A 27,763-nucleotide genomic window follows, 5' to 3' on the forward strand; every position below is an offset into this window, starting at 1 on the left:
AAATGCAGTCTATGAACAAAACACACCCAACCTGGCAACAACACAATCACAAATGTGTTAATAAAGTTTTTTTAAAAAATTCTAATTAACAACAAACAAAAAGGTTGAAAAAAAGAAGCAAATCCAACCTTTTGAATGCCCCCTTACGATTAAAAACGCGCAGACTGGTTGTTCATAATTGAATACTGGTTATCTTGATTGGCAGAAGAAAATTAAGTTTGGATGACATTTTAACCCTTGTAGGAGGGCGTAACACATTTGGTTGGTTAGGCATATTCAATTAATATGAACGAAAGGCTTACATTTAAGAAACTATTCAAACCTAGTAAAATTAGCCTACAAACTCAAGGGAGTCCACAAGTTTGGCCAAAACCATCCCTTTGAGTCCTGTTGCCAAAATAAGAGAATGCTAAAATAATGGTTTTTGATATGAAATCAGGGATAAAAAACAACAACAACATGTGTGCGAAAATACAATGTATAGCCTATAATAATCTCCGTGCAATAATGAAATAATGAAATTCATATGCATATAAGAGGCTTTCTACAGAGTTGTCATAGAAAAGCATAGGCATTACAAATAACATGAACAGTCTCTGGGCTACATGCAGGTCTGCTACTCAGACAGTATCAGACCTACAATACCAAGACCTCGAAACCAAAGAAAAAAAGGCCTCTTGTCTGTATTTTCCAAAGTTTTCAGCCAGGGGTCCTTGAACCTAGGCTATATCTGGTAAACTGCAGTCAGTTGAGATGTATCTAATATTAATATCCTCTCTGATACTCTATTAATATCAGAAAAATATACTATGAGTTAGTCAAACTTTACCCTTGAGAATAATATTGGTTCTTTATCAACTCAGCAAGATGCTGGAGAACAAGAGAAGGCTGTAACTCCTCTGTCCCTGATACTGCTGTGATGTGTCCACACAGCTAAGATGCATCAGTTATGCCTCTTTATATTAAGTGTTGCTGACATAGAATAGGTATCAGGGCCTTTTCGTAACAGAGTCCTTTCAAGCCTTCCCTGTAAATAGAAACGGGCACTCTTATGTCAAGCTCTGTTTGACATAATGAGGACTGTTGGCAGTACACCACATGTTTCTGCTTCAGGTTAAACACTTTTTTGTCTGCACCTGCTCCACAAGACTGGAGTGTGGAGCTGGAATTTCTCCTGTTATAGGTTGGAACAAAAGCATACAGTAATAGTGGCCATTGCCTCTCCTTATCAAAATGGACAACAGCATTCCAACACCATTTTCTTCAAGTGTGGTAAAAAAAATAAATAATAAAATAATAAAATAAAAATGCTTTAATGGTCAGACTGTGATTGAACTTTGGCATCAGTGAGGCCAAATTAGTGATACTTTATTTCTTTATCCAGAAATCTCTTAATAGTAGCTGAGTGCAGTTAATCAGTCGGTTAGAAACTCTGCAGTCTTTCTGCTGGCCACAAGGTGGTGCCATTAAATCATAATATGGTCACTAACTATCATGTCTGTTCAAATTTAACAGCAGTATCATGTTATATAATTATGGAATTCCAATATATCAAGTCAAATAGACACAGATTATCTGTGACCTATCATTTATCGTATTTCCTCTTCAACTCCCTCTGTACGACTCGTAACTCTAGTCACCCCACACACCAACTCATCACACAGGAAATTATTATTTACTCAGACAAGAACAAGAGGTCATGATTCAGTTATGGACAATTTATTATTGTTCATTGAGACAGAGAAACAAAGAAAGAATCAGTAGACATAAACAGGTCGTACTGCCAGAGATGTATGTAAATATATGACACACCATGTATTACCTCCCTGGTGTACAGTACAACCTCTCTCTTGACTCATCCTTGAAATTTTCATCAGCATATCATGTGCCCTCTCAGAGGCAGTAAAGAAATAGTAGTTCTATACCAGGTACTTGAGTGGGAGTAACGTAATGAGGGTCTCTCCACTAGTGGGTCTCAGTCATTAACCTGGCTATGATGTGGGATAGAGATGGTAGGGGCACTGAAAGGGTTTCAGGATGAACAAATAAATAATACTTAAAAGAAATTAACGACATTTGTGCAAAAATATCAATTAAAGTGGCAATATTTTAAAGATCCTGTAAACCCAACACCTTAATATGTCTCTAAATGTTACCCCTATGTACTAAAAATCATATCATGTATATTTCTTGAACTTTATGTTTCTATATGAGTTCTTAATGATATGATTTGGTCCCAGATCATAAAACATTTTCTTTACACTTAAGGCATTCTTAGCTGTTTATCTAAGACATTTAATACATGGTATGTTCAGACTCATAAAGTTTATGAAAAGCAAGCAATAACTTCCCATTCTCAGATTGTCAAATAAATTAATTGAGCATTGTTACCATTATTTAACATGGACCTTTAACAATCTACAAATTCATGTTTTATATTTCCTGGAATCTTTTGCGAGGCTGAATAGAAACCACATTCAACAACTACTTCTGTTAACAATTACTGTGACAGTATGGTAAAAGTCATCCAACCACTCCCAATAACATGATGGCCACAGAAAGTCACAACTTGGTATGCTGTGGTATTTTACACATGTTCTGTATTTCAGCTAGCAGCTTGGACTAGATATGAGAGAGGTCATTTGATGGAACAGACGTAATGGTCAGCTATTTTGAGACCTTAAAATGGGGTTGATCATTAATGCTCAGAGCCTTGGATCTCAAAAAGGTCAGTGATGGCCCATTTTCTAAAAACCAACATGTCACTGTCCCTTCACACTCACCAATTAACATCGAGGAGATCTCAGGCTGTTCTATTAATAGCAGGACTTGGGATTCAATGTGGAACTTTGCAGCGAAGCTCTTTGCTGAGCTGGTGCCATTCAGGCTGTTGAAGTGCCTGATGGAGTGTCTGGAAATGGGTGTCAATCTTTTCCTCTTGGAGATGATTCTCTCTCAGTCAGTGTTCTCCGACCCCCTCCAGCTATTAGTTTGGCCCCTGCCTGTTATTTGTAGGCCTATATGTGAGATGGTATACTGGCATGACCATGTACCATTGTAACCATCAGAGGTATTGATTGCACCTAATAAGATTTTGAAAAGCTTTTTTGAAGTCTTCATTGAAGATAGTGTAGATGAGGGGGTTGATCAGCGAGTTGAGATAGCCCAACCACGTCAGAAAGTCAGCCATCTCCACTGAAGTGCTGCAAGAATTGCACGTGTTGACGATCACCTCCTTGACAAAAAATGGCAGCCAACAGATGACGAAAGCCCCGATTATCAACCCTAAAGTGGATGCCGCTTTGCGCTCCCGTGAGCCGGAGATCCGTGGCCCTTGGTAAAATTGGCTCCGGCGTGACTCGCTACGTGACTCACTACGTGACTCGTAGCGACGCGACTTGCTCTTGAGAGGCTTCGCGGAGACACGTACACGCTCGCGCAGAGGTTCCTCAGTTGAAGGGTCAGAGAAAGACTTCTCTGGTGGGCTTACGGGCTCTGGACTTCGAGGCCCCTCGTCAGCATCACCGTCTCCAGCAGGGCAGGATGAGGGGATCATGCTCCCATTGGTCATGCATGAGTGACGGCTGGCTCGGCTGGCCTCCCTCCGCATGTAGAGGGTCTGAGCAGCCCGGTAGATTTTGTAGTAGAGGATGAGGATGAGCAGCAGGGGGATGTAAAATGCTCCAAAGGTGGCATACAGGGTGAAGGCCAAGTGATGGTGGATGATGATACACTGGTCTTCCTGGTCTGCATCCCCACTGTAGTGCCGCAACAGTAGAGGAGGAAGTGAGACGAGAATGGACAGAAGCCACACCACTGCCACCATGGCACCGGCCCTGGCCCCCGTACGTTTACGAGAGTACTCTACTGCATCAGTAATAGCCCTGTAACGGTCGATGGCGATTGCAGCAAGATGCAGGATTGAGCATGTGCAACAAGTGATATCCACACTTAACCAGATGGTGCACACCACCTTGCCCATGACCCAGCTCTCTTTCTGGATGTAGATGATACTGAAGGGCATGACCAGCACAGCCACCAGTAGGTCAGTCACTGCTAATGAGCAGATGAGGTAGTTGGCTGGATGGTGCAGCTTGCGGGTCACTGCGATAGCTGTGATCACCAGGCAGTTGAAGAATGTAGTCAGGATAGCCACCACAGACAGGGTCAACGTAAGCAGGATCTTGCTGGGAGGGCGTTTAGTGGTCTCCAGTGAGTCATAATCACCGCTGCTTGTAGAAAACACCCCTTCAGTGCAATTGGGGAAATCCATTCTGCACCTGAAGTGGAAAAACAGTTGTGCATTAGATATGGGATTCCTTTACAGGAGTGCATGAAATAATGAGTCAGCATCTTTCTTTTGGCTGCTGCATTGTTTTTGTTTTATTGTTGTTCTTTAATCTATTCATAATCTGTCTGGGGATTTAAACCATCAACATTTTAAAGTACGGCAAAATTTGCTCTTCTCACCAATGATCATTCTTTTATATATAGGGCTTTTTTTGCCTTTATTTGATAGTTCAGTTGAGAGGGACAGGAAATGGGGAGGCAGAGAGGGGGGGAATGACATGCAGTAAGGGGGTGCCCGATGCAGGATTCAAACCGGGGCCAACTGCAGCGAGGACTGTAGCCTCTGCATATGGGGTACCTGCTCAACCCACTGCACCACACAGTGGCCCAATTAATATTATTTTCCCTTTTCTTTTAAACATTTTCCTCTCTGACTGACATACATAAAACATGCCAAAGTGGATGAAAGAAAGCTTTTCATTCAAAGTGTACTTTCAAATATAATGGACTTGTTCAAGGTCCTAAAACATTGCATGGTTGGCAAAGATTTGACAATTCTTATTTAAACTCTCATGCCCATAAAAGCATGTGGAAATGTACAAATCTAACAACCCAGTCCTACCTGACTAGTCTCTAATGTGTTGCATCCAGTTGTTTTAGTGTGCAGCAGAGAGTCTGCCCTTATCTGCCCGGCATGCCAACTCTGCCATCACATCACCTCTGTCACTTAACACCTGGAAAAGAGACAGACAGAGAAGATGAGAAAGGAAAAGGGAGGTATGGAAGATTGAAGACAGAAAAAAAAACATATCAAAGCAACAAAGGCAAGGACAAGTACACTTACACAACAGTACAAACTGAGTTAACATTTGTTATCTATTTGCATTTACATAAGTGTACTTAAAATGCTTGCAATGAGCATGGGTCTTTGGATCTTCTTTTAAGATGATTAGTTGAGTATTTGATGAATGTGACCCTCCCACCCTACCCCACATTTAGCAACATGTACAACAACTAAATGAAGCTGCTCAGGTATGACTGTCAGTGCAGATCTCCTTCACTGGCCGCATTGCTCAGTATCCTGAAGACGTGAGTGGGAACTGTTGCTATAGAAACACAAGAAGTACAGTAGTTTTACTTAATGTGGTGATGGAGCAGAGGCAGACAAACTCTGACTGCCAGGTCTCTACCGAGACCATTTGATTCCCAGGGTGTAGGTCTGGGCGTGGGTGGATGGGTGAACGGGTTGGCTAGGCCACATGAATGAGATCAGAGATTTCAATTTCACGTAGGCTACCTTTCGCACACAGCAAAATGCCTTCTTATACAATTCAACATGAAAGCTTCCTGTTTCTACCATCAGCCACCAAGTCAAGTAGCATTAGATGTAAAATCTAGGTGGAGTTGTAGCATTATGTGAGTAAGGGTTATCTTCTTATCTCAAATCTTATATAATACAGTATGCAGGTGAAATTCACCAAAGCACTGCAGAGGTATATGATGATGAGTGTTGTTTGACTATACCTAAGTCAAGATGTGGGCACTGGCCATCCCTTTGGCAGACTGAGTCATCTCTTCTTACTGTTCCAAATCACAGGGTTATACCACATACTGACATTATTTATGTATTTAATATTGTTTAACTTAAGTTTCCCTAACTACAAATGATGTATAGTAAATTTTCCTTCTGTGTTCACAATTTGTATAAGATAGCTGTATGCTTTTGTTGACTGTGTCAGACTTTATGTTGGAAACAGCAGCTTTAAGATGTTGGTTTTGAAATCAGTCTAGAAAATGACCACCTAAAGTGAAGTTTCACCAAGCACTTTATTAAAGCTGACTGTTTGCTGAGTGTGTCAGGTACAATTCATTATGCCACAATGGTCACAAAATACAATTAAAACACAAATGGTTTCAGCGGATCCAGAACAAATTGCTTTGTCACTGTGAAATGAACCAGTGAAGTGTAGTTGTTTATTTATACCTGTGATTCATGTCTGTAAAGTCAATAGAATTTGCTTCTTTTATGTTCTGATGCAGTTCTACTTCATATTTACACTTGGGTGGTTGTTGAAGAAAATAAGACTTAATATGCAGATTACTTTGCACAGATAGATGATAATCACTGCTGCACTTCTGTGGCCCCCTGTATTGCTGTGCACTGGTGTATTCTCAGATGCAGAGCTGAAAACAGTTATTTTTGTCAGTGTTTTGCACAAATGTATCCTGAGATATGGTGCAGTGCATCTATACATGCAGATTCAGTATTTGACAGTATGTGTTTAAACAGTGTCAGCCTGTCATTATATGCAACAAAGAAATCATTTGCTTTTGTCTTGAAATGTTCTAAAACACAGACTGCTCAAGGCCATCTGAAGATAAGCTCCAGTGAGCCGGTGTGAATCTGCTCTCTATTCAGAATAAAAACCCAGTGGCCTTGCATAAATACAGTGAACGTGAAGGGAAACAGCTTCATTGCACTTACCACAAAATTATAAACTGACTTTCATGTATTTTTGTGTGCTTTTTTAGTATTGCTATATTGTTTTCTTTGCAAAGTATCTAGTGGCTAAATTGTGATAACAGACAACCAGCACGTCTTTATAGTGTTCAGTAATATTAAAAGAACTCCATGACCCACAATATTTACATATCTATTCAGCATTCAAATGACATTTACAAAATCATCCAAAATTTAAATACAAAGTTGTTATGTGGGTGTACTAATAAGCTGCACCAGTGTTGTATGATGCAGTCTGAAAGGAACAGATCCAGGTTGTGCAGATAAGAAGGAGGCTGACAAAGCAGAAACATGGTAACAATATTTAAATATTTACTTTCAGTGATGAAGATATAGAGATTAGTTTAATCCAGCCTCAACTCACTCACAGATCAAACACGCCAACGTGAAAGCACCCACAAACCAGCACACATCCACAGTGTGCACACACAAACACCAGCTTCAGCTCTAATTTCCACAAGGTTTGCAGTCCCCAAACAAAGGAAAAGTGTCAATCCCCTGACACACAATCTCTAGTTCTCTACCTGTACAACAACAGAGGAACTGTACCTGTCATGTAGTGGTGCACAAGTTTGAAAGACAGTTTGGCGCATCAGGCTGCCAAGTGTTGCTGTGAAGGAGGCGAGTTGTGAAAAAGCTGATTGTGTGAGTGACAGATCTAGCAGAATGTGCAATAAATGAGTAACTGTAGCAACATTATAGAGCTCAGCGGTGAGTCTGCTTGTCTTTTAAAAATAATCAGTTTTCATCTTCGGTGTTGATTTAATTTGGTGGACAGACAAACAAAATGCTGCAAAAGTGAAAGTAAATATTAACTTTCTGAGACAGAAAACCACAAAACACAAAATATTTTTTTAACGTACACTGCACTTTTAGAGAGTGATAAATATGTGGGATGAGACAAATAGGGCTCAGTATAGAGCGAACTGCTTGTACTAAACATTTCCATTGTCCTTCTTTAATTCAGCTGGTATAAATATTTAATCACATTTTGACAGATTCATGAAGACCAGAGACCACTGGCAAGAAATTTAGCTTCATATCAAAAATGATTTTTTTTTAAAAAGCAAAGAAAACTTTGTTGGAAAACAATATCAAGTGACTAAAATGTTGCAATGTGTATAATTTTCTGGTGGCTCTGTCGCATTGAGCTGCATTTTACCAAAACATGACATCACCCCCACTGCACTGCACTGGGCTAAATGACTGTCATGTCCACTTTGCAGCAGTTACTGTTCTCACTCATTGACCTGTGTCCTCATTTCAAGCTTGACTGGGTCACTTCATGTGTGTCGCAGCTGGGGTTGCGTTGCATGAGCGGGTGCACACCATGTTACTGTCAACTCTCGCTACCTGCTTCATAGAGATAGAAGTCTTAGCTGGTGACATGACCCCCGAGGACTCAATTTTCACAGAACTTGTTCAAGGATGCAACGAGTCCAAATGTGGCGAGAGATGGAACAGCTTTGGTTTGGTTGTTTTTCATTCATCCTACAGACTTGAGTCACTTGACAGTGGGTATTGTACCGTTGGTGACACAAAGTGGATAGATAGATAGCTTTTACTGCGCATTCATCTGAAAAAAACATTGGGTTTGTGCAACAGGAAAACATGGACAAGAGTTGGTTTTAACACCATCACTGATGGGTTTTTAGTTGTGTAACTAAGCTTGCTGTTTGCTGCATACACTTCTTTTTATTTGCATATCGTGTCAGCAATATTACATTCCGTGAAATCTAGTGATGAATGAAATGGCTTTGAGGCACTTTGTGGCATACTGTGCGGTAATGCTTTGTGTTTAAACTGTTTTAAGACACAGATAGACAAAATACTCTATTTTGAATAATAGTGCTTGCTGTGCTTTCTCTCCATGAAGTGCCAGTGCATAAACCAAACACTATTATTTTTACTTTCAGTTTTAAAGTGCACTGGAAAGACAACCTCCCAAGGTGTATGCACTGGGGGATGCAATTTTCAACCCAACTCATACATGCATGACTTTACTCTGACTGTGATTTGGACTCGCTACATGGCCACTTTTAGCATCAAAAGCTGTTTCATACCAGTCTAGAAGTAATGTTGCTTCAACATCTAACTTCCTTTATTCGACATGATCTCTGTCTAGTGGTGGAGAGTACCCGTCTGGTTCACTGTTACTTTACTGTCCAAGCTGCCCTGAAGAGGCAGCACAGCACACTGGGAGTATCATAACCTCTTTTCTTGTGAAAGCAACAATGGCTGAAGCTCTTGCCGATACTTGCAAGCTGCAAGGAATTTAATGCACTCTAGACTTCAACTGCGCCACATAGAGGCTATAATTCCTGGACCTCAGCTTGACCAGGCTTATATGACAAAAAAAGGGCAGACATTACAAATATCTGTTACCATTGCCGTTGCCTCTGAAAAGCATGGGGCACAAGGGCGGTTATGTACAGGAAGTAATTGTTGGCTTGTTGCCACCTCTGTTGCCAGTAAGGATAGAGAAGGTAAAGAACAAATTAACAGAGGATAATTGGGTGACACAATTGTTTGATTTTTATACATTAATTCCACCAATAAATGTAAGTAGATGATCCCAGGTCAGAGTCACCTGTTTACAAGAAAAAACACTGACACAGGCACATAGCAATGTCAAAGCATTTGTAGCAGAAGCATGCAAAGCCTTGTCTGATGGCTGGGAGGCCAGTAGAGGAGGTCATATTTTGCATGGTCACAGTATGTAATTATAAACTATAATGGCTTCAAGAAAGTCATCTAAATCCCGAGATTGATCCATTCCCAGTACAATATTTTAATCTCAGTACAATTTTAATTTTATTAATAGTAATACCTAAAGTAACATCCATCACAGCTCATATCTTGGTGAGTTCCCACATTACATGATGTGTTCTTCACACACAAAAAAAGGAGAAACATCTTCTCAAGCTTTAATCAGGTGAGCAGAGAATTAGAGATTCTCTCACCAGAACACATAATTGGATCCACATCATCAATACGACTTTGATGCGATTACTGCAACAAATGCCATCAGCAGTCTGTGCCGAATTTAAACGGGTAACTGTTAAGAAGTGTCTGGCATCAACAGTTTTGTTTGGACTGCATGAAGGCATTCACTTTGATTTGCAGTCTTTAATGTTAAAGCACAGCATCAAAGCACATTATCATTCAACATACTGATGCACACTTTACCTTGATTAAAGCCCCTACAGGATTTGAACATTTTTGACTCCCTGGCATACCACTTTTAAATCAACACAATGCAAAACAACCACACAAACCTTTGTGCAGATGGGAGATGGTGACATTGTGGAAAGGCACTGGGGACACACAGTTGCATGAAAAATGACTTTCCTCACTCAGCATCCTCACAACACAAGATCCCAGCCCTATAAATCGTTTCTCTGTGTCCTCATTCAAATCACCAGGAGGGAAACAGCCGAGTCTCTTAATATACGGTATATTAGTATAGACTACGTCTGCATATCAACTTCCACAGACCTGCAGCCACAGAGAGAGGTGAACCAACCGGTCACAGTACAGTATGACAAGGATTTAAAAAGGCATTCTGATGTTAGAAGACAGATGTTTAAGGATAGCCCCCAAAACTTTAATTCATACTTCACACACTTACATAAGTCTATTCATTTTTTTTTTTTTTTTTTAGCTCTGCGGAGGAGTTTATGTTTTCCCCTGTTTATGTTGAATAGATACAATTGGTTTTATTTATGCAAGAAGAACTGAACACTGAGACATTATTTGAGGTATTAAATTTAGGTGCAGATTGAATTAAAGGTTCAGACCAGCACCAAATTGACAACTACACTAGTGGTTAAAACTTTTCAGATGGGTAAAGCATCTTCAAATCCAGTTAAATTTGACTCAGTTGAGACAGATCAGAAGTTCACCCAAAATTCAAATTTCACTCATTATCTACTCACCCTCATGTCGACTTAGGGCTGGGAGAAGTTTCAGAGTCCTCCGTGCCTTCTCTGAGTTACAGCGGGGCTCAGCGCAGCACTGCATGTCCATATGATGGTTGCGAATGGAGCTCACTTTTCTTTGTCCAAAAAGACACACCAAAAAACATCCAAATACCTCCATAGTGCTCGTCTGTAATGTCCCTCTTGTATTGAAGCCCCAACATGAGAAATTGTTCCGAAGAAAATTAAATAAGTATATATTTTAAGCTTGTTTGTAGCGAAAGCGCCCAGCACGGCTCTTCCTGGTCCGTCCAAATCTTGCGCGATTTGCATTGACACCCAGTTCGCGGCTCCGCAAATCGCGCGAGATTCCGGCAGAGCAACACTGGGAGCTTCCACTACAAACAAGCTTAAAACATAGACTTATTTAATTGTTTTTGGAACAATTTCTCATGTTGGGGCTTCAATACAAGAGGGACATTACAGACGAGCACTATGGAGGTATTTGGATGTTTTTTGGTGTGTCTTTTTGGACTCTGAAACTTCTCCCAGCCCTTAGTCGACATGAGGGTGAGTAGATAATGAGTGAAATTTGAATTTTGGGTGAACTATCCCTTTAAGATATAGCCTAGCATGACATGTTCATTTGGCTTTGGAGGTATAGGCTGTGAATGTTTTATAATGTGAACACACAATTGTCACTGTATATTTTCTACAAAGCTGCAGGAGCTTGACTTCTTGTGACTTAGCATCACCCAGTTCTTTATTGCTTAGCTTGCAGCACATATTATTGTATGTATGGCAACAAAAAGCTGGTGCACTTGGGTGCATTCTCATTGTCCTGAACACAGTAGCTATGTGTTCAAGGACAAAAACAAGAATGCATTTTTTGTAGAGCTCAATAGATGTCTTAAATAATTTGACAATACATCAGTACATTTATATTCATATTTGTTTCTCTGTTTATTCATACTGAGATAAGTATATGATGTGTCATCTATTCAGTTTTAGCCCACACCAGTTTTAGTCATTTATAATCCTTTAAAATGCATTTTGACAACAGCCAGTTATTCCATAATCGAAAGACATCATTAATTATTGTGAGCACCCAGAGCTGGAGCAGAAATGTATTTGCAGAAAAATCAACAACTGGAAATTGGGCAGCTTGTGAAGTGAACCCACAAGAGATGAGTGTGCCATGCACACATAGTTTTGCTTTAATTGCATCATGCAGCTTGGAGGTGTATTTTATTTCATTTATCTTTAGAAAAATGGTGATGATCTTTCCCACATCCCACACATCGTCATTGAGGGATGTGAATCTTCACACAAACAACACACAGTGGAGCCTTGTCACAAAGAAAGGAAATTAATCCATATATTAAATGTGTTACATCAGGTGAGCATGACAGAGCATGACTTTCTCCGGGAATAGTCTTCTAATTTGTTTTGTTAAAACAGAACAGTTTCTAAATTGAAGATCATTTTGAGGTCGAAATGTGAGTTGTCAGAGGACTTGACGTGTCAGAAGTCTTACAGATCTGTGACATTTCCTTCACAGAAACCTGTTTGATTACAGTAATTGCCAGGAGAGAGCAGAAGCTGTTACTTCTCTTCAAATTAGGGTTAAAGAGCTGCTGAGGTATTTGCAGTTAATGAGACAATTTATTTAAATATTTAACATGGTGAACATGTAGTTTGATATAATTAATGTCCACCAAAACTGTTGCAGCTATTAGAGTTGCTAATCATGCCGTTTAAGTGGAAAGGTAAGGTCCTAATGAACTGAAGCTAACTCATTCAACACATTCAACTGGGAAATAGTTTGCCTCTTTAAATGGGACGACCCCCTCCTCATTGAGAATCATCAACACATGCTGATGGATATGCAGCTGCCACACACAGCATCACCACTTATTACAGCTGTTTTGGCAAGTGTGTCAGCAAAATATGCCCATAATCCAAAATCCAGCAGGCAGAGACATATTATCATCATTTGGAGCTGTGTTTCTTGCAAAGGGATGTTATATGTCCTGGATTCAAGTCAACATTGCCGGAGAATGTAATCCAGGAAGCAATTACATTTGCTTGAAAATGCACTTAGCAAAGCAAATTAATTGCATTTAGAGATTTTGTGGTAGATTCCCTAGGGTTAAATGAGAGCCTGAAACTCTCCCATAGAAACTGTACGAAAACAAAACGATGAACAAAAAGGGACTTAAATGATCCATAGAGCTGCGGCACTGACTTATAATTCTCTGTGATCTCAGCAGCACATGATCTCAGCAACCGCTTTGACATTGCACTATAGTGGGATAAAAGAGGAAGCACCATGAAATGACTATGAATATTGCATCTCTGTATGAACAATGTTTTTTTTTCTTTTTTGCATGAACCTTTCATCAGTTACGCACCCCAAGACACAGTTTATTTGTCTGTTATTAATGCAAAGAACCCCTTCCAGTATTTCAACATCACAATGACGTATGCAAAGGTTTTCACTTCAAACCCGACAACAGCTGGGTGTATGTTAACACAGTCATGTGACAGGTATAGCAGTTTACTCAACTGAAACTCATACACTCTCTCTCACACACAAACACACAGGGTTGTATGGAAACAGCAGTTTTGACTGTCTGTTTACTACATGAGGAGTACTTTATGAATAATTGAATTACACACACACCCACCCACCCACTCACACACACACACATACACACCTCCCCGGGCAATAAGGCATGGTTCCTCAAACCTACGGGAGCTAATATCCTCTTCCAATGTAATGAGGGCACCTTATTGTAAATCAACTGAGTGGATGCAATGAGACTCATGGTGCTGCATGTGGAAAAAATCTAATCAAATTAAGGAAGCACAAACACAACTCTTGGGATCATCTCAATGTTTCTTGAAATGGAATTGCCTTTCAAATGTTTTTGGCAGAAAGATATGCATCCCAACAACCAAATTGTAATTTCACAATAGAAATATGTCACAAAAATAAAGCCTGTTAAACTACATCAGAGTTTGCTTGGAAACACATCCATCATTTCTGTGAGTCTCCTTGGAGCTGTTTGGTGCAGATCAAGGTTGATGCAGAAATCACACCCTCACTCACAGAATTAATGGATGTTGAAAAATGCACAGAAAAGCACACAAATTCATGAAGGGACGTGGGTGATAAAAACAGAAAATAGTTCCCTGACCTAGTTTCTGTCGATCAATTTGTGTGAGGGAGCATGTGGAGAACTTGGATGATTGGCGCTTTGTAGTATAGCTGTATTAAAGGGATAGTTCACTCAATATTGAAATTTCACTCATTATCTACTCACCCTCATGTCGACTTAGGGTTGGGAGAAGTTTCAGAGTCCTCCGTGCCTTCTCGGAGTTACAGGGGGGCTCGATGCAGCACTGCATGTCAACGGGGGCTCACTCACACACCAAAAAACATCCAAATACCTCCATAGTGCTCGTCTGTAATGTCCCTCTTGTATTGAAGTCCCAACATGAGAAACTGTTCTGAAAAAAATTCAATACGTCTATATTTTAAGCTTGTTTGTAGCGGAAGCTCCCAGTGTTGCTCTGCAGGAATCTCGCGCGATTTGCGGAGCCGTGAACTGGGTGTCAATGCAAATCGTGCGAGATTTGCACTGACACAGGTAGAGCAGGGAACTGAGACACTGGGAGCTTCCGCTACAAACAAGCTTAAAATATAGACTTATTTAATTTTTTTCAGAACAATTTCTCATGTTGGGGCTTCAATACAAAAGGGACATTACAGACAAGCACTATGGAGGTATTTGGATGTTTTTTGGTGTGTCTTTTTGGACGAAGAAAAGTGAGCCCCATTCGCTACCGTCATATGGACATGCAGTGCTGCGCTGAGCCCCCCTGTAACTCAGAAAAGGCACGGAGGACTCTGAAACTTCTCCCAACCCTTAGTCGACATGAGAGTGAGTAGATAATGAGTGAAATTTCAATTTTGAGTGAACTATCCCTTTAACCACATGTTCATTGGAAAAAGTGATAAAACCTTCTGATAACATGAATTAAATTACTGAATATTCTTATGATATGCTGCTGAGTCAAGTCGCAAGCTCCTCACTGTTGGAAGCAGATGGATGATTAGAGCCTGCAAGGTGAGTGAAATGGCTTTGAGTGCAGCAGCCTGCAGCTTTACAACTGAATATACACTGAAAATGGTTATTAGAGAGGCAGGAGACTACATACATATGGATAAGCCTTAGACTTGCACTTTTAATGGTATCCCTATGAAACATTCAATGCTGCAAAACTGTGAACACAAAACTCAAAAGGCAACTACAACCTGTGATCTCTAACCTAGTTTTTGTTGCTTTCATCAGTTCATCAGCAAAAGGGTAAACAGTTCTGAGTTCTTACGACACTGGTCTATGACCAGAAATGAAGTGTAGCTGGCAACAGGAGTCTCAAGGGCTAGGCTGCAATGACTAGGAGGGCTGCCAACATGAGCAAGGAAAACTAGGGTACTGGCGCGGGGCTCTACCTCAGGGCTAGGGGCTAGCGACAGCTAGCAGGTCTCGCACCAGAGCCCCGTGGCTTGACTACTTGGCCCGGGTGGTTTGGTGGTTTGGGTAGTACCACTAGCCCCGCAGTGGCCCGTCGCGTAGGGATGGGTATTGTTTTTGATGCGGCTCGGCCTGGGTGGAGCACTGTGGACTCCTTCACATCTGTTGCTGTTGCCGGCGACAGTCAGGTATCGTGTTCTGCTGCAATTTCTCCCGGTTTGACTGCGTCAAATCACTATCTTGGTGGTAAAAGCTAATAAAGTGGAGAAGGGTTCCATGTGAACACCAGTTGAACATTGGTGAGTCCTGAAAACTGCTGTCAGGGCCAGAGGGCGTGAGCTGCTGAGCCGAGAGGAGGGAACCAAATTGAATGTTGAGTTTACAAAACTACAGACTCTACCTTTAACACCTGCTACCCATGTTTGCTATTACAGTAAGTGAGTGAAAAGGTGTTAAGAGCTTTACTCTTGGAAAAAGTTTTTCCAAAATAGATGTATTGATTGATTGGTTGATTCAAATAAAGGGCCTAGGACACTGAGGATTTTGTTCAGACAATGGGATTTAGTGCTTTAACAATTCACATAAACTGTAAAATCCACAAGTATATTTCTGTATGCATGTGAACAAGGCCTCCAGAAAATTAAATGGGAGTGTGACAAGAATCATCATAAGGACAATACTTGAGTCTTTATACATAGATATTTTGAACATAATTCTGTTGTCTTTTGTCTCTACATCTTTTGTTTGTATTCATTATGTCTTTCTTTTTTATCATCTCCTGTCTGCTCTGGTGGCTGGTTGCCACCAGAGCATAATGTGTATTGGTTGGCGTTGGCGTGGTGCACTGCAGACACCAAAATCAGAGAGGTTGTTCAGAACCCATGATAATTTTAACAGAACCCATAAATCTTGGATTAGAAGCTTATTTCAGTTTCTCAGACAAAATCAAGAGAGGAGAAGAGAAGAGAAGAGAAGAGAAGAGAAGAGAAGAGAAGAGAAGAGAAGAGAAGAGAAGAGAAGAGAAGAGAAGAGAAAAAGATTATTGATTCCCAGCAGGTAAATTCACATCATTGCCTTGCAGTACCCAGTCTGCCTATGGGATTACATTGCATCTGCTTGTAAAAGTAATGCGATTTATAGCTTTCACTGCAAAGAAATCCCCCACAAGTCATTAGGTGCTGACGAATGTTATGTTGCCTGAAATGAATTTTATATACTGTAGGCTAACATTTGCATGCACGCCCATTTACATCCTCTACACTATTCCAGTCTTCATTTCTTATGCAACCATAACTGTTTTTCTTGGTGTCTGTATGGCAATAACAGTGTCATTATTGGAATATGACTGTGTGACACAAGTTCACCACTCTGGTAAGTGCAAGTATTTCTAGACTCAGACTGAATTTCTGTAGGGTCCAAATGGGAGGAGGATAGTGTGTCCTGCAGAGTGCAGGTACAGGTGGATAGACTATTATTGAGCTAGTCAGCAACCTGGCCAGATAGTGAGCATTCTAGATATCTGGTACATGTATGTGGCATACATGACAGGTTTGCGAGCCTCAATCATCATGACTTCAGACATATCGAGTGGTGTCAACCATCAATTTTCCTCTATATGGGGGCTCAAGCCAGTTTGACTGGCATAATGTGAGAAGAACGTTCTCCTGTCCTGACATATGCTCCATAACAGTTGTAAGTGGTGATAAAAAAGGGCAATTCTCACAAAAGCAGATAGGCTAAGAAACAGTATTTCTTTTAGACAGCTGTCATTCGGTGACCTCCCTTAATGTTTAAGTGTATGAAATTATACTTTGAACATTATGTATGTATGTTAGCCTATTGCTACTGGGCTTCCATACTTTGATGGCAAATTTACACTACGATTATATCATGATATCCACTGCACGCTGAGTCACAATCTAAAACCAGTTATGGATTCCTCTGAAAAGATTGTGGAAATGACATTAGATTAATATAACTGTAAATAAGAGAAAGAGGAAGCCAGTTAATGGACACTTCCCATAAACCCAACATTGATTGACCCAACCGTGACCGTCTGTGATCAGAAGTTACATTTACTGAATTATGTCACACAGCAAACATACTGATTTATTTAGATAGGGAAAGTCTCATTCCCTAATGCTATCTAATGCATAATTTATATTATCCATTATCTCAACCACAATCAAGCCTTTATTGGTTCGCCAAATTCCTGGAAATCAGCTGCAATGCAGTGTTCCTTGGATTTTCTGTTGATGGTTTTTGAGTAACAGTGGTTTTTTTTATACTTCAAACTGTCTCAGAGTTCAAATCAGCAGGCATAAAACAGATTTCAGACCAGTGCACTTCTCTGTGCTGGCTCAATATTGACATTAGCTTGAGGGAATAACATCTTCCCAGCATAGATTCAGAGAGCAGTAACTCTGCATAAAAGTGCAAAAAACAAAGTGAGATTATTAGAGACAACAACAAAAAGGCAACTCTTTAGACACCAAAGTATCACTGGATGGGAGTGCCAAATCTACATCTAGGTTTTTATCTGTTTGTGTCTTATGAACACACACACACACACACACACACACACACACACACACACACACACACACACACACACACACACACACACACAAAAGAAGCACGTAACATGTGAATCATTGCTCTTTTAGATTATATATTTTTTAGTATACCAATCAGAAGTTGGAGGAGAGGAGAGAGTTGTGGCACACATCAAAGGGAAATCATAAAATTCACAGCTATGGCATCATTCACAAATACACTGTCACTTACAAACATCTACAACCCTCCTACACATAGTCAACAGCTATGATGACAGTGATGGGATGTCACTGAAAATGAGATGAGATGAGTAATGGACAAATATTTCCGTCAAATATATTTTCTTCAAACACCCTATCCGTTGAGGTGTTAAAATCGGGCACATCACTTTTGCAATATCAGATCAAGCACTTCTCAATTTAAAGTCCCACTCCCGCGACCCTTTTCGGCCATTTTAAAACCAGCTCATTAGCCATGCACATTAGCAATGCACCTCTGGGGGGTGGGCGGAGACTGCGCTGCTCTGCACCCGCCCAGCCACCTCCTCGCTTGCTGACAGCTGGATATTGTACAATTACAGATTTAGCGCGTTTAACGTAAAACTCCACACTGGGATTCGATCCCAGACTGGTGCATAGTCCTTGCTCACAGTGCAAGCTGCTCTACCAGGTGAGCTATACCTATTATACCTTGACAGCTACACCGAGCTGTGAAGGCTTTCACCTCTGAGCCAGATGCAGAGCGGGGCGGGAGCTTGTAGCACTAGTGCCCTCCCCTGGAGCTGTGACACCCTCAACTCCAGTCTTCCTGAAACTGCCAGTTTGAGTCTGCCATTGGTTCACAGCAGTTTGAAGGCAGAAAAACTCTGAAATGCAATTTTGCACTTCCTTCTCTGCTGATAAGTGCTCTAACACAAGAAAAATGCCACAGGAACATGTGAAAAGCTCAAAAAACACGATTTTCACGGGAGTGGGTCTTTAAAGCATTTGGAATTTATTCAGCATGTTTTTTTTACTCAACAGTCATTGACGAACTCTTGAACTGACACAAAGAAACCTGCACCTTGGTTGGGACTCAGTTGAAAAGGATCTCGAAGCAGAGGGAATTACTAGACCTTTTAATTGGAAGCTGTATCCACCCAAACTGCAAAGAGCCTCTGGGAAAAGCTAGTATGAACTTTGCATTCAGACTCGTTGGCCTTTTAATAAGACCGCACAGGACTTCTTTTCAGTATCTACCACTCAAGGATGAGCTTGCTAAAACATACTCCTGAGTCCTCACACAATCCTCTATTCAGCAAGTGATAACCTAACAAATTACTGTAGCTTTGATCCTTGACCTCGCCCACACATTGGCAACTCAAGCTTTTAGTCAGCTTTTTCATGTGTTGATGTGGCAGAAAAATCACTATTTGAAGGGGGGGGGGTTGTTCAATAATCAAAGACATGAAGATGTAAGGTTTGCAACGATAGTATAGGTGCTTGGTGAGAAATGATTTAATCGCTGTCACAAGACACAATATGTACACAGAGCAATATGACTAATGTTGTCTGGCCTGTCCTGAGTGGGTTTCGAACTCGGGTCTCGCGCATCGCAGGCGATGATGCAAACCGTTTCGCCAAGAGGTCAATGACCACTTGGCCAGTGGGTTTGCGCGTCCTTTATGGGCGAGTGAGTTTAACTCTAGTACTGCTAACCGCCACACACCGCCACTTCTCCTCACTGGTACCTCGTGACTGTGACTATACCCGCAGACCTCCGTTACATACACAACATTACCCTGACAAACTGATTCCATCTTTAGAAGTTGGTTTAAATAATGGGGATGTTGGTTAATCAGGGTCTTTCCTTCAAATTCTGCAGAGACACAGCCTCGAAGACGAAACCATTGTGTCCTGAGCAGCATTCAGTATCCACAAGCCTCTTGGGTGCATTCAGACAGACCAGGCTCTGGTTCTGTTCTGGGGTCTCAGAACCAATTGGTGCTTTCTGGTGAACCAGCCCGCAGTCACACCAGTTTAAGTGGAACCAAAGTGGGAGCACGTTAGCCTCGTAAACCAGCCTCTCGCGGAAGTGCATTTCATTTCATTCCGAGGGAGAGTCTGGCCTCATCCCCATTCTAAGCGTTTGGACTGAAACCCTCAGAAGGCCGAGCCAATCAGCGTCGCCCGCTGTGATTGACACAGCACGTTGGCCAATCAGGGACCGACTGGTGCAAAGCCCCGTCACTACACCAATTGGCTGAATGGGGTTGTCAACGCTACTACCAAAGATACTAGGCTCGTTCGAGATGAACTGCGCCTCGTCTGGACGGCCGGCGAGAGCAGGCGGCAGCAGCAGGGGGCGGTGACAGAAAGCTGCAGTCAAGTCGGACAGTTTCCAGCCGCCGTCAATACAAATAGGAAGTCACCAAAGTATATATTTCTTATGCTGCACTGCAATTGTCCAATAAATATTATATAACCAATATATTTCTCAGAACAGAAGTTTGACTCAGTGTGAATATATATTTTTTAAGCAGTAGGCCTACAACATGAGATTCATATAGCATTATACAACAACACGTAGTGTTTGCAGTCCTAACTAAGAGCCAATCAGCTCGTGATCCGGTGTGTTTCCCATCATGCCCTGAGGCTTGCAGGCGGTTGCAGTCGGTGGAGAGCAACTGCGGCGCCTGGCTCTAAAAACTGCGGCCGCCTTGATCTCGTGAGGTTATCGTTGCAGGCGCGTGCATGACGTCAGAGCAAGTCGGGATCAAGTCGGACACAAATCTAACCGGCATGCATTGTGCGCTGGTCACCGGCGATCGATTCTGCGCACGCCTGGCTCATCTCGAACGCACCTATTAAACCGTCTTTCCTACTACTCCCGCCCAGCTCCCGCCCACCCCAAACGCTTGCAGGGGGGATGAGGCCAGACTCTCCCGAGAAATGAAATGAAATGCATTTCCGCGAGAGGCTGGTTTACGAGGCTAGGAGCACGTTACTCGGCATTACTCAAAATCTTTTGCTGTCTCTGTAATCATTCTTCAGTTTTTTAAAGTTCAGAATTATTTGGTCTGGTGTTGGAGTGAACCCAGCCTTAGCCTTCTCTTCCCAGAGTTCAAAGATAAGAATTTATTTACTTTATTAAGCCCCAAGGGGAAATTCATACAACTTGTTCTTTCTTGTTCTGCTTTCTAGCTTTTCTTGAAATTCTGTCGATGCTCAAATTGCCACCAAACATTTAGTTTCCTAACCAGACCACGAAAAATTATTTTTCTCCCTTGTCCTTCTTCCTGCTCGTCTTCACTGGCTAGAATACGACACGCCCATTAATGATGTCATGGTTCCCAGGAAAGTACCAATTATTTTTTGGTTCCTTTGAGAACCAACTTTTCAGGTTCCAAACCCATTATTTTTTTCGGTCTGAATGCGCTGGCCGGTTCAAAATTGGGTTCGGAAACCGGAACTGGCACGGAGCCCTGCTAGTGTGAAACCCCTGTCAGTGCTTTTTGTTGGTTCTGATGGTGATCTATTATTGATAGATAATAATACAATCAGAGCTTTACAAATGGAATAGCTTGACATAAACCCCTATGTTTGTTCGCATTAGCAGTGTAATGTGTAATGGATCGTAATTGAGTGCTATGAAGAGAAACACCTTGTTGATAAAGTGGAGAGTAAACGTCCTCATCCACATGAGGCCGGGGTAGTTTAGTTGTTCATCATTTCCAACTGACAGTCCATGTTGTTGTTTTTTAATTTACCATTACCATTTACTATAATACAAACTTTACATAGTAGCTATAGTATTTTTATAGCAGTGATTTGTTTTGGAAGGTACAAACTAACTCTCAATTTTCTGTGTGCTGTTCAAGAGAGGAATGTCAAACTGTTTGTCGGCCATGTAAAAAAAGAATTTCCAATTCATGCTCGTGACTCTTCCAGCAGTGACGACGCTCTGGCCAATCAGACAGTGGAAGGCAGTCGGCTGATGCCACGTTTAGTATCGCTTCGGCTCGCTTGGAACCAGGGCTGAGGTGTTACCAAAAAAGTACCAGGTACCAGGTACTAGTGGAAAGGCAAAAAAAATTAGTAGAGCTGTGCCCTGCCGTGCTGTACCACGCTAGTGGAAAAGCACCATAAAAGAGTTTGCAGGACCAGGAGAGGAACACTTGAGCAGACAAAGGTGAAAATAATTTGCTTATTCAAACAAAATTAATATTAATAGAAAACCACTGGCCTGTTGTAAGAGCTCTAGGTTAGCAAGTTGTATTATGATATTAGATGCTAAATATGAAATGGGGAAGCCTTTTGTGATACTTTAACTTTCAAAACATGATGACTTGGTTGATAAGATTTAATGAACTTTTCATGCTTGAGGGAGATAAGCTTTAATATTTCAAAGAGTTCACGTGACCAGAAAAAGGAAGTTTTACAAACCATTTCCTTTGGGAAGAATGTGATGTACCTTACCCTTGGGTCTCTGAAGGACACAACCTCTGTGTTATGGTGCAGTCCCTCAACTAGGACATACAGTAGCTCATAATTTCAGATAACCTCTGCATCTGTAGCCCTTCTACAGGTGAAGCTCTATGAGCAAAATGCAGTATGTTGTTCATCCCATACAACAGTTATTTCATGCAATGTACTGAACATTGGAGCCTCTAGGCGCCGCTGTTGGAGCTTTAGGCTTTTACTCTTGTTCCATTAGGAGTCAATTTCATAAAAGGGCCATGGGGAGAGAGCATCACTCAGACATGGACCACTCTATTAGATGTGTCCAGTTGATGGATTGTCTCTTCTGGTCTACTTCAGCCCCAACAGGTAATCCAGAGCTAGGTACTGGTTACAACAATTACAAATTTAGCTGATGAATAATCCGAGAACTAATTTCTGCTGGCAAGTCAACAGCCAGCAAATAGGTGCTCACTTCATCTGTCATATTCTATTGCTGTGTGTACTGTCTCTCTTTTCACACACAAACAAACAAACAAAACCCCTATGGTAGCACTGGTGTTTCCTTAATGCTGCCCTGGGTTTGAAGACCCTTCAAATGTCTTCAAAGATCCATGAAAAAACAATGAAAGCTGTTTAGCATTTGCTTTCTATTGGCAGCTAGCACTGTCTTAAAATCCTCTCATTTGAATTCTCATCTGTCATGGACTGGTGACAAGTAATTAAACATTGATTCCTGAAGACTATGGGCTTTTTAACGTGGCAGAGAGTGGCATTTATGCACTTCTGCTCATATTAATGACAATGCTTGCAGACAAGAGAAACAGAGTGTTCAGGAAGGCATTTTCTCATTGTCTAACATGAGTAGGTGAGATGTGACATGTCAATGAAAGGCTGTACATCAGACATGTGTCTGGGATATACTGTATTATGTAATCGCCAAGGGGAAAAAAGAAAGACTTCAAGTTCAAATTTAGTTAAAAGGTCTCTCTTAGAAACTACAGAAGCTGGTTCATTTCTCATCAATCTGATGTACATGGTAGGAGGAGAGGATTTTTTTCAGATGAATGATGATGAAATTATGTAATGTAGAAATTGCACAGCAAAGGACAAACTAAAATATAATAGTAAACACAAACACTCCCATCCCACTGAGGAAGATAAGGCTCTGTGATTTTAAGGTAGTAGAATTATGTGATACTATCAGGAGTGCACATAGCTTCCAGATTCATCACTAAACTAGTGTTATGACAACACAAACGGGGGACCCCTAATTGAACTTTGTGGGCTGTCTGTGCATCAGAAACTGTTATTTCCTATCATCAAACTCTCAGTTGATGACTTAAATCCATCTGGCAATACACAAAACAAATCTACCTGAGGACATCAGTCTAGTCAACAGAAGGGAGACGTTGTTGAAGGCAAATATGTCTTCCACATTTTCACACTGTCTGATCTACAGCATTTCCTTTGTGACTTGGCTGCCACAGGTTGTAATTCAACAAATTAGGTTTATAAAATATTGACTGCATGATTGTCACAATAGGCTGCTGCTGATTTGGTGGAGATGTACTGCTTCTCTCACTCCCTCTATCCCCTGTGGAGTATTTCTTTATAAAGCCCACAGTCTTAACATTACTCACATCATGCTTCAGAACTTTTGTCCACCTACCCTTCACTTCTGGGGTCATTGATGTGGAAATATTGATGGAAAAATGCACATTAAAAGTTGTAAGGATGTTTTTATGTTTTCTCACCTTGACTACCATAATGCACTCTGGGAGAATTAGTGGAGAGCTTTTTTTGAGTGCTTGACCTCTGTTTTGTATGCTTTCAATTTGATGTCAGTAGATGGTCCCCCTCGTGTTTCATGATGTGACTGTAGCGGCTTCTCTTTGCTTTTGCTTTCATTTTTATTACCTGATCTGCATGTCTTCCCTGTAAAGTAGATTTCAGTCTTGTTAGGGGATAAAGCTGTAAAGGTGGTACAGATCTGTAAGATTGTTCATTTCCCATCTAGCCTATATCCCTGTATAAAATGGAGAATAATATTGTAACCAAGTGTGTAATCTTCGGCCAAATCAAGGTTTACTAATCTCCTAAGGGGAAATGGGCAAATTGGGTGCATTTACCGTGATAGGGTCATTGATACATATATCCTGTCTCCAAAAATATCCTGAATATAAATAATGGATTTTGTGACTCACTCTCACTGTACATGTGATATGTAGATTTTGAACTGAAAAGCGAAATACACAAACACTTCAAGCATCCGTATCATCATCAGCAAGGAAATAGCAGAACTGCAGCATCCCTATATAAAAGCCCACTTGGCTGAGTGCAGGATGAGCTACACTAAATGCTTGCTGCTCCATGGCCTCATATCATCATCAGCTGCAATGTGTCCTTGGTTTGACTCTGCCACTCATCAATGGCGTCCATTATTTTTTTCTGAGATAACTCCTCCACTGTAATTAAATACCATAAGTAAATGTGTCTCCTTTGCCAAAAATGAGCCTAGGAGACCCCCTTTAATATTTCAGGTCGTTAAAAGGAAGTGTTCTCAATTCTGCCCTCCACTGCAAGGGAATTGTCGGCTTTATAACTGAAAAGCAGCGGGGCCATGCATGGACCAGCCCAGTATCCTTAAAATATTAAGATCCAGCATCTGTGCAGGATGTGGTATAACCCTTATGCAGTAAGGTCAGAAGTAAGGTGGAGGATGTGTGTGTAGCGTGCCTAACTTTCAGTTTGTACTGTTGGCAAACTTAACCTGAAGGGCTTTTCTTGCCTAATTGTATAAGTATTTTTCACAAAATAGATTTTTGTCTAAACTTATGCCATACCGTAGTTGCTGCTTAAGAGAGCAAGGCATTCGAAAAAAAGAAAAGAAGGATGATTTGGATTTTACAAAATCATTCTACGTTACCAATACTGACGTCCTTGTTGCATGATGAACACACACACACACACACACATACTCAGACAGATGTAAGCAAATGGCAATGCTCATGAAGAAGCCTGCAAAACCCTCACTGCGCCTTCTTGCACGTATCTTTGTACCAGCTCAGTCTGACAATTAAACAAAAACCCTGCACAGATGCTGCAGCACACACACACACCACACACACCCTTCAGAAGCAGTGTTCTCCTTTTCACCTATTATCTCTACCGCACATATGCTTCGTCTTCATAATCTCGACTCTCGTTGTGGGTCTGATCTGCCATGTCTTGGTCCAGGAGTGCTCCCTAAGTGGATCTGCTGCTCAAAGAACCTTTTTGCAGCTGAAACTGGATTCCAGCAGGTCTCTGAGGAGCATGCTGTGTACTTTTAGTCAAGTCCACCCACATGGAAAGTTCATTCTAAGCAGATACAGAATATGGAGACATATTCAACACTTTACTCTCAAATAAACCCTCCAGGAGTGGAGGAATCTCCTCATCATTACTCTCACTCATGGTGAGCCAGGTCTGATTAAGATCCAGGCAACAGCTAGTCTGTAAAAATTAACTCTACACAAGGTCAGCAGTGCTTAACCAGTTAGATCTAAAAATAGACAACAGTTAGAACTACACTGAAGTGGAAGTGATATCTCTCCTTTTATCACAGGACAGCCTTCTTCTCCCCTCTGTGGTTCTCAAACCCCTAAAGTGACAGACATTAGACCCCCAGATGATAAGATTTCTTTATGACAAAATGTTGAAATTATAAAAGTTGTCGTGCTGCTTACGGATGATGATTCTCCTTTATTTACGGGAACCCCCTGAAGGACCCCTGAAGATCCCTGAACCTATACTTTTTCAAACCACTGCCATTCATGATCTAATTTCTGCCTGTTTGTATTCATCTTGTAATTGACTTCCCTCCCGTGGCAACAGCCAGTTACTGTCTCTGAAAGCTAGCTTGATTTCCAGTCATTGCAGCTAATATTTCTGCCATTTTTATGGAAGTGGCTGCGTTCTGTTGACAAAGGCAGTCGCTTGTCAAGCAGCAATATTTCTAAGTTTGCACATGAGCATTCCAAATTATCCTGGGATCTTTGATGGTTGACTAGCTGTAGCCAAAGTGTGCCAGGCTGCCCCTTGACTCTGCTTCCACTGTTCTGAGGTCAGTTATGAAATTGAACATATAGAAACTGTAACTGTATTAAAATCACTTCACCAATATTTTCTTTCAAATTGTTAAGAGAGAGCAGCAGCAGGTAAATTAGCAAATTACTGTGATTTATCTCTTCATAAGGGTGCAAGGTGTCTCCCTAATCACCTCAATCAACATGTGTGACATCTTTTCCTTTCTGTCAACCAGAGAAGCAGCTTCTTGCAAGATCTGCTCCAAGTTTAAGAAGTTTCAGGGCAGCAAATAAAGGCAGGGGAATGCGGGATTCTGCATTGTCACTGGAGTGCTACCCTGTCAGTCACATTAGAAGTGGTTTCAGATATTTAAATTTACCACTGCATTTACTATTAAGGCTGCTGTTGCACATTTGATACGTTCAGTGTGAAAGGAATCCCCCTAAAACTTCTTCAACCAGACAGGTGACAATGTCGAGGTATGGGAACAGCATGATCCAGGAGAGAGAAAGAAGAGAATAGAGAGGAAAGATGCAACACATAGAAGACAGGCGGCACACAAAATCATGAAACGGGTCAAGCCCTAAATTTCTACAGTTGCTTCTTCTGTTATCATGAAAAGGTATGTTTAGTCTGCTCCGTGGGGGGTGCATTTGGCTTTTCAGCTCTGCTTTGCTGTTAAAGTCACCACATGCCACTGCTCTACACCAGCAGCAGGTGCATTGTTTTCTTTCTTCCCATCTCTCTCTCCCTCTCTTACATAATTAAAACCATCCATTAATTACAATGCACAGTAGTCTAGTCACTGTCTTGGATCTGAAATTGGAAAAAATGAAGAAAACTGTTCTTTGATCCAACTCCACACACATTCAACAAAGGGCTGCAGAGGGCTGAAAATGCATAATAATGCTGAAGTCTGTGGGATCATTCAGCTCTGTCTTAATCATGGTATATTCATGAAAATAGTTATGCTCAGCAAAAAGGCTGAGGCAAAGCTCTCTGCATTAACGCTCAGTCAACGTTCATAGGTGCAATGTTTTCAAGAACCAATTAAGATGACAGCAGTATAATTATTCCATATCAATTAAACCTAATGTGCACAAATAACTACTTCCCAATTTCAGTCCATCAATTCAGAAACTGCACAGCAGCCTTACTAAATCTCACCATAAATGTACTAAAACCTGCAGAAAAGGAACTTACCCGGCTTCCGTTGCGCACATTTACGACAGAAGTAAGCATGCAGTGACAGAAGAATATAACAGTCCCCATTAATGTCCATTCGCGGCACAGCGACGTTCGCGCCGACACCCGTTTACAGTGTCGAGGGAGGGAGTACGCGCAGTCGGGAGCGCGCTTCTTGGCCATAGACAGGGCTCAGAGAGGTGCGTCAGTAAGGAGGAGGTGTGAAGACAAGAGTAA

The 27,763-nt window shown here is 41.2% G+C and overlaps 1 protein-coding gene across 1 annotated transcript; it reads right to left on the bottom strand.

The window, feature by feature from the left end:
* Nucleotides 1-1,701: 1,701 nt before the first annotated feature.
* htr1fa (5-hydroxytryptamine (serotonin) receptor 1Fa) lies at nucleotides 1,702-27,763 on the bottom strand. The gene is made up of 3 exons (XM_085765897.1): nucleotides 27,545-27,763; nucleotides 4,913-5,024; nucleotides 1,702-4,274 (listed from the first exon to the last, which is right to left on the bottom strand). The coding sequence occupies exon 3, from the start codon at nucleotides 4,271-4,273 to the stop codon at nucleotides 3,065-3,067; it is 1,209 nt and encodes a 402-aa protein (XP_085622023.1). The 5' UTR covers nucleotide 4,274; nucleotides 4,913-5,024; nucleotides 27,545-27,763; the 3' UTR covers nucleotides 1,702-3,064.

Source organism: Trachurus japonicus, chromosome 21 (assembly GCF_045865225.1).
Source record: "Trachurus japonicus isolate A0001 chromosome 21, Traja_1.0".
NCBI classification, from domain to species: domain Eukaryota; kingdom Metazoa; phylum Chordata; class Actinopteri; order Carangiformes; family Carangidae; genus Trachurus; species Trachurus japonicus.

Coding starts and splice junctions, on each gene's coding strand:
- htr1fa (XM_085765897.1), bottom strand. CDS start 4,273: ATGGATTTCCCCAATTGCACTGAAGGGGTGTTTTCTACAAGCAGCGGT.